The 7,708-nt window shown below is 46.5% G+C and overlaps 1 protein-coding gene across 1 annotated transcript; it reads right to left on the bottom strand.

Annotated features, from left to right (window-relative positions):
- Nucleotides 1–840: 840 nt before the first annotated feature.
- Nucleotides 841–6,521, bottom strand: LOC118791575 (arylsulfatase I-like). The gene is made up of 2 exons (XM_036548974.1): nt 6,199–6,521; nt 841–2,239 (listed from the first exon to the last, which is right to left on the bottom strand). Exons 1-2 carry the CDS (start codon nt 6,519–6,521, stop codon nt 841–843), a joined length of 1,722 nt encoding a protein of 573 aa, XP_036404867.1.
- Nucleotides 6,522–7,708: the final 1,187 nt, after the last annotated feature.

Raw genomic sequence — 7,708 nt, forward strand, 5'->3', positions numbered from 1 at the left:
AAGAGCAACACCAGCCTGTGAAAATCTCTATATTCCACTCAACATCATTGGAAGTATTAAAAAAATTGTTCAATGCATTCCAATCAAATCTGACATCACACATCACACATCAGCTGCTGGAATGTGCTGCAGTCATGCCACGGCTTTGAGAAAGAAATGGATTACAGCTCAACAAACCGATCCGGGGTGAAAAAAACACAGACTGGGGGGTGGAATGTGTTAGACCAGCTTCACATGTTACCAGCTTCATGCACCGACGGCGAGGGAGCCTTGGGAGACTTGTGCTGATGGGCTTATTTATTGTTCCTTCAACAGAAACATTCCTTAAAGGCCTACAGAGTATTACCCATGACCACCAGCTCCAGCAAACTGACTCTCACTGTCAGTTGTCTTGGACAGGACATCAATAAAAAATAAAATAAAAAACATTAAAACCGCAGCTTGGTAGTGATGCCTAAAAATTCTGAAGAGCAGAATATGCCATGTCTTTGTCTCCTAAATGGATAATGTCTGGTGTAACAAATCAAGTACACAAACCACAAAAAAACAAGCAAACAGTTCATGAAGTAAACTAGAATAAATAAGTTCCATTCCACTAAGTCCAACAAACTCAGACAGCCAGCACAGAAAATGAGCCAATCCAACAACGCTGGGTTCATCATACTGTCGAGCACCGGCAAAAAGTCACTCGGTCAGTGAGTCAGTCGGTGAGTCGGTCAGTCTCTCAATCAGTGAGTCGGTCAGTCAGCGAGTCAGTCAATCTGTCGGTCACTCAGTGAGTCAGTGAGTCAGTCAGTCAGTCAGTGAGACAGAGAGTGACACAATACTAGTCCTGCTGCATTATATTTTGTTGGACATAATCCCGGTGTTGAGTTTCCTGAAGAAGGATGTCAGTTTGCAGATTTTGCACTTCTTCTTCTTCTTGAGCTTGCTCTTCTTCTGGTAGACGCTGTCCCAGCTGTCCTCCTCGTCATCCCCGGCCCAGGGCCCCCATGCCCCCCCGTTCAGCTCGGGGTTCGCCCGCGGGTCCTCAGCCGGGTAGCGCACGGGGATGGCGGTGCGGTTGTAGTAGGCCAGGCGGGCCAGCAGCTCCTTTACCACGTCCGGCCGCTGGCTGGAGAGGTCGTAGCGCTCGTAGGGGTCGCCGGTGATGTTGAAGAGCCACAGCGACTTGCGGATGTCAGTGCGGCGCTCCAGGTTCCACCAGCTGCCAGGGAAGTCGGCCAGCGTCTGCGGCGGGATCCAGTCGCCGTACCCAGGGTCGCCGGTCAGCAGCTTCCAGTCGCCGGAGCGGATGGAGGCCTGGACGGCCGTGTTCCAGAGGCGGAAGCCGTCCTGCCAGGAGCCGTGCTTGGCGTGGTTGTAGAGCGGGTCGATGTTGTGCAGGATCTCCCGCCGTGGCGACTCCTTCCCCTCGCTGATTGCCGGCCACACGTCATACCCGTCCAGCCCGTCGCCAGCGGAGACATTCCCCCCCGCCAGGCCCACTAGAGTCGGGTACCAGTCCGTGATGTGCACCAGGGCCCGGCTGACCTTCCGCCTTCTCCGGAGCAGCGGGCTGTGGACGAAGCCCACCCCGCGGATGCCCCCCTCCCAGTAGGTCCCCTTGCGCCCCCGCAGTGGCCAGTTGCTGCCCCCGGCGAAGGGCTGGCCCCCGTTGTCGGTGGAGAAGACGATGACGCTGTTCTGGTAGTAGCCATACTTGCGCAGGGCATAGGTGATGTTGCGCACCGCCTCGTCCACCACCGACACCATGGCCGCGTACTTCCTGCGGGCCACGTTGCCCATGTCCCGGTACTGATATATGTACTCCTTGGGTGACTGCAGGGGTGTGTGCACCGCCTGGAAGGACAGGAAGATGAAGACGGGCTGGCGGGGGTCGTGCGTGGCCAGGATCTTGCGCACCCTCTGGGTGTACAGGTGTGTGGAGTACTTGCCCCCCCGGCCCCAGGCCACCGTCTCGCCCTCGTGCAGGTCGTACCCGCACAGCCCGGGCCCGTCACACGAGTCGTAGGTGTAGTAGTCCACGCTGCCCGTCAGAGACCCAAAGTAGGTGTCGAACCCGCGCCGCGTGGGCAGGCACTCCTTCTTGTAGAAGCCCAGGTGCCACTTGCCCACCATGTGGGTGGCGTAGCCCGCCTCCTGCAGCTTCTGAGGCAGTGTCACCTGGTCCAGGGGCAGGCAGTTGGGCTGCCGGGGCCGGATGATGGAGTGTTGAAGGCCAGTGTGGATCTGGTACCTGGGGGAGAAAAAAACCTTCAATTACAACAGAACACAGAGCTTACGAGAGTCACCAATTTAAAAAGCAACTGATTACAGTGATCCAATTTTGGAGGGTCAATCCCCTACAAGTCTATATACAAGTACATAAAATACAAGAGTGCACTCTCATGCATACAGTATGTTTGTGTGTGTGTGTGTTTGTGTGTGTGCGTGTGTGTCTGTGTGTGTGTGTGTGTGTGTGAGAGAGAGAGAGAGAGAGAGAGAGAGAAAGAGAGAGAGACAGGCAAACTGATCAAGCCATTGATTAAAAAATTAGATAGGGGGAGGTTATCTCATCAGAAATTAACACAAAGCAGAAGGTCTTTATCTTTGCTCACTACACTCCTAAACAATGTAATATGGTTCCTTTCTGAGTAATGCTTGCAAGTAACACCCATAAAAACCTGTTTTTCCTGCCAACAATGTACTAAACTACCGAACACGTGCACGCCAACTGGGGTCTAATGAGGACAAGACGCAAATGTAGAAATGCCTGGTATCTTTAAAAGCGGACATTTACTCCTAGCCGCTGCAGTAAAGAGTGCAAAAATAAATACGGGTACATAAATGTCAATGCAGGCTGCCTTGACAGTTAACCCTGCAGCTTTGACTAGAACGTCTTACCAGAGAGGAGGGCATCAAAAATTCTTTCCATTACACATTTTTCGGAGCCAGTTGTGAATTAAAACCCTCAAAATTCCTTCACTCTTAATAACCGTTTATATGACTCATCAACAGGATTCTCTTTTCTCAAGTGGGATCAACAGTCATTCAGCAGATTTAAGGACCACTTTAATGAGCTCGTTCACACAGTAAATAAATATACAAAGGCAAACTGTTGTGTGAATTCCTTGGCCCCCTGTATCCTGACCACCCAAGGTCCATTGCTGGTGGTCTCCTATCTGTAGAACAGACACACTCAGACATATTCTTGTGCCATTGGATCCAGTGTGAAAGGACTTGTGGACCAGTCATGTTGAGATCTGTGTATGCCTGCATGCCTGTCTGTCTGTCAGTCTGTCTGCCTGTCTGTCTGAATTGCTCTACCTCTGCATCCACATTCCTTGCAACATCATCTCGCTGTGGACTGTTACATCCAGTCCTCTCAATCCAGCCCAGATTTACAGTTATCCCTCTGTCCTTGCAGGTATGAGAGTCTCTATTACCTCTCTCGCACCCATATCAGTGATCAGTAATCCTCTCCCCTGAAGAGGCTCTCTCTTTCTGTAATTACAGGACCCCATTAAGGATAACACAAGAGCAGCTCTGTCTCCAGGAAGTCCTGCAGCTGTTGTCCTGGTTTGGGGGAAACAGCTGCAGCTCCATGGGGGGAAAGCTCAGCAGGCCCATTCTCCAAACCCAGAGTAAACATCTCAATGAGGATCTGTTTGACAACTCGCGCACTCACCGTGAGCGCAGCCAGACCTACAATGCAGAGCTAGCCCCGCTGGACCATGCTCAACACACCCCCAGCTGTACCCATACACAAACACACACACACACACACACACGGGCACAGAAAACACATATGCACACATGCATTAACACACACATTCAAACATTTCTGCCTTCAGCTGGTTATAGTAGGGTATACTTTCAAGCCAGACAGATGTATTAAACTCTGTGTTCTTACACGAAAGCATATGTTCATATGTGTTTTAAAGGGATTTCATTTTAAGTGGTGCCCTGTAGTAATGCCCTCTCCATCTCCTTGACTCTTTCCCTGTTCCCTCTTCCTGTATTTCTTTCTTCCTTATATGCCCTGATTCTCAATAGTCATTGGAATGCTGTTTATGGAGTTGGTCTCTACACCTAAGTGTAAAGTACCAGCGATACATATTGATGGGTAATTTATACGTTCACTGAAGTGTGGGTTGTTGAGGATTTGACAGTCAATGAGGGTTACTGCTGAAATTTGAATTGTTAACCTTAGAAACATAACTTTCCTGAAATGTGAGTGATGTCTGCTGTTTGGTAATCATGATCAGGTAAATGGTCTGTTTTTCCATTTTGTCCTGTTGATGTGTACAATCATATTTTTACTAATAAAATAAAACTAAAACAATAGGTAATCTTTCTCTAGTGAAAGAATGTAGTTCAGTGTGGCAGTATTTAGAGAGAAGTTATATGTATTCTCCCAATATTTTCCATTGACTGGCATACCTAAAAAAACTGGTATTAAAAATGTGCACAGAGCAGCTCAATTTTATTTTTCCTCTTGCTCTGTTTGAGAACGTTCTTCTTAAATGACTCACTCCTGGCTCTTTTACTTTCTGCTGAGCAGTCCTACACCTCTTCTTTGGATTTCGGATTCTCATTTCATTCTGTGGCCTTCAACAGAATAATATCAAACCCAGGTTAAACGCTTTGCCCTGGGTTAAAAAACACTGACACCTTCATTGCCACAACCCCATCCAACTGCGTCTCCTTTGTCTCCTCTTTCCTGTAGCCGTGTTGAGTTTCTTGCTTTTCCGTAGCCAGACAACCAACCATCAGAACTGTATTTTAATACAGGATACATAAACACTCCTCTCCACATCTCACCCTGAAATCCTTACACGCGTCTACAAGAGGTGATTCTGGTTCAGATCCATTCCGGAGATCTACATATTGGTTTGTCTACGTGTTTAATTCTGGAAGGAACAGTCGATGGCAGGGAGTTTCCTTTGATCGCCAATGTAATTAGTGAGATTACAGACTTCAATCAGAGGCTTGGGAAACCTGCCTCTTTCACTCTGTCAGACCTCATTCCCTGAACAAAAAAAGTCCACAATTTGCCAAGATTATGTCAAAGATGCATGCTGTTGATTGAAGAGAGGCCCTTGCAGTCAGCATACCAGCCATGTTTTCATATCATATTGTGTGTGCAGAACGTCAGAACGTTCCATCACATAGGTGGCCGCGTTCACTAATACCTGGCCCTTGTAGTGACGCACAGGTGTGACAGATCGCCCACCTTCAAAATCCGCAGCAGTTACCATTTGATGTTGTTTAACGTAGCCTACAACCCATATATTCCTGGTTGCAGTGTCGTTTTTTAATCGCCCTCTTCTTAATCAGTGACACTGCTGCCAGCCGTAGCGGCAAAAAAAATCACTGCCGCTAACATAGTGCGTTTGTCCCCGGCAGGGGTGCGCGTACGGCATTCCAGACATCATCTCGAAGGGTTTGCCATTTAAGATGAAACATTAGTACAAACACTGGCAAGTTGCTACTGTTTTCTTCCCTCTCAGGCGAATTTAATGATTCTGACAGAGAGAGGTGTTCACGGTCTTGTGATAATACAGAAGCCATCCGGCGCAGATTGCCAGTTGGCACATCATAAGGTTCTGTTCGGTTATCCACGTGTCGACTGCAAAATACCTCCCAGGACTGCTGATCTGCAGGTCAAGCGCTAAAATAAAGCAACATGGTTTGTCTGTTTGTTTTTTTTTTCATGTTTGCTGTTTCGCACCCTGGATGTGTTTAGTTAAGAGGTAGTCGTGCGCTTGGTTGAGACCACCTTGGCAACATTACGTTGTAATGCACATGGTTTAATGAAAACACAAGTGCATCAGCGCTGTTGTCATATTTTCGTTTGCTCATCTCATTGTAAAAGCCATATTTTCAACCTTGCTTTAATACAACTAAATGTATGAATACTGTCGATTATGCAAATTGCTTCTGTGAAATATGATTTATAAAATCAAATGCAATCAATTTCCAAACGACATAACACACATCCTTATGGAATTGCGGTGGTGCAGTATATACAGCACTGTCAAAATCAAATTCAAATGTTTACGCTTATACTGTGCTGGAAATTGATCCACTGCCGTTCTCGTTTATGCCATCACTGTCGTACGCTCCAATGGTTATGTTTTACTCGGTAAAGGGTGTGAGATCACACCTATCAGATCACCTGGGTGCCGCTGGAGTGGCGGCTGAAAGAATTACCTGCCCGTGATCAGCTGACTGCGCGAGGGCGTGCAGATGGGCTGGATGTAGTAATTCTCCAGCTTCACGCCCTCAGCGGCCAGCTTGTCCAGCGCCGGGGTTCGGATGTCGGAGCCGTGGTAGCCGATGTCGTGAAAGCCCTGGTCATCTGTCAGTATGAAAATGATGTGAGGGGGTTGTCTGCGCGTGAACGGAGAGCCATTGTCTTTTAGGTCCAGGATGGGTTCGTTCTCCACCTGGTTGGGCTTCATCCAGTCCCAGGAGAGGTAGCCAAAACTCAGTAGGCTGACCACTGAGAATCCGGTAAGGGCATACACCGCCATGGCTTTTCAAATGAGCTATATGTAATTTGTTTATTAGCGAAAATGCATTGTAGATTTATTTGGTAACATCAATGTCTATAAATGTCCTTTATCTTTAATGCGGATTCCTGTCTTCCGTTGAAGTGAATCTGAAAAAGACTGAAATTCTGTAGAAAATCTGATGGAGGTTAAACATTCATTCAAACCTAACAATAACACATGCTTAAAACCTCTGGGATATTAATTTAATTCCACGGGACCATTGCGCATCCGAGCGGGCAAATCCTTGGTCGTATTTGTCTTTGTGAAAAACGTTCTGACTAGTTAGCTACAATTCATAGATATCCATTGGAGTTTGAAACTTAACTCCTTTCTGGTTAAAAACTCCTTCAAAACTTTTTTTTCTCTTCAGTGGTTATATTAACCCCGCCCGATTGAATGCGCACCAGCCAATTGAAACAAGACGCTAGAGAAACCTCCCTGACAAGCGCGCCGAGCTGAGACGTCTGGGGGGGGAGCATAGCGTGACTCTTCAAAATTCTTCCAGTCTCCAACAGCTGTTGCACATGCGGAATATTACACAGCAGTCCTCGCCCAATACTTGCCTTGTGCCGCAAACGTTAATACATGTTGTGCATGTCAAGAACTCTTTTTTTCCCTTTGATGCATACTCTATTCTGTTTTTCTTTTTCTTTTCTTGTTTTGCTCAACATATTTTGGGCTTTCTATAGGCTATCAGTTTATCTCAATAATCTCAGTTTAGCATAAAACCAAAAAATAATTTCATTCTTACACAGCACAGACATGTAAAACATCTCTTTGAGTTTACTCTGTCAAGCAAGTCAATGGACACATGAAAACAAGTCATGTCATCTTTCTTTTTCATTGTTGCAGAGTTCCTCATACACTGACTGCTGTGATCATCTGATGTTAGTGGCAGAAACACTTTTTAAATGGCTAATTGTAACAAACATTTTAGCACATATACAAATTTGTTTAGTACATGTACAAAGTTTTTGTTTTTCAAACAGAAGCATGTTGTGAATATATCACACTTATGTTTTTGCATTATGAAGTTCATGCAACTCATTGGATGCAACTTTCAGGAGGGTCTATGTATTTTTGTATTTTGTCATTGACTATTCATTATAGTGAATAATATTTAGAAAGTAATCAATTTGGATGGAGTAGTTTCTGCTGTGGACAGC

This window comes from Megalops cyprinoides, chromosome 16 (genome assembly GCF_013368585.1).
Source record: "Megalops cyprinoides isolate fMegCyp1 chromosome 16, fMegCyp1.pri, whole genome shotgun sequence".
Lineage (NCBI taxonomy): Eukaryota > Metazoa > Chordata > Actinopteri > Elopiformes > Megalopidae > Megalops > Megalops cyprinoides.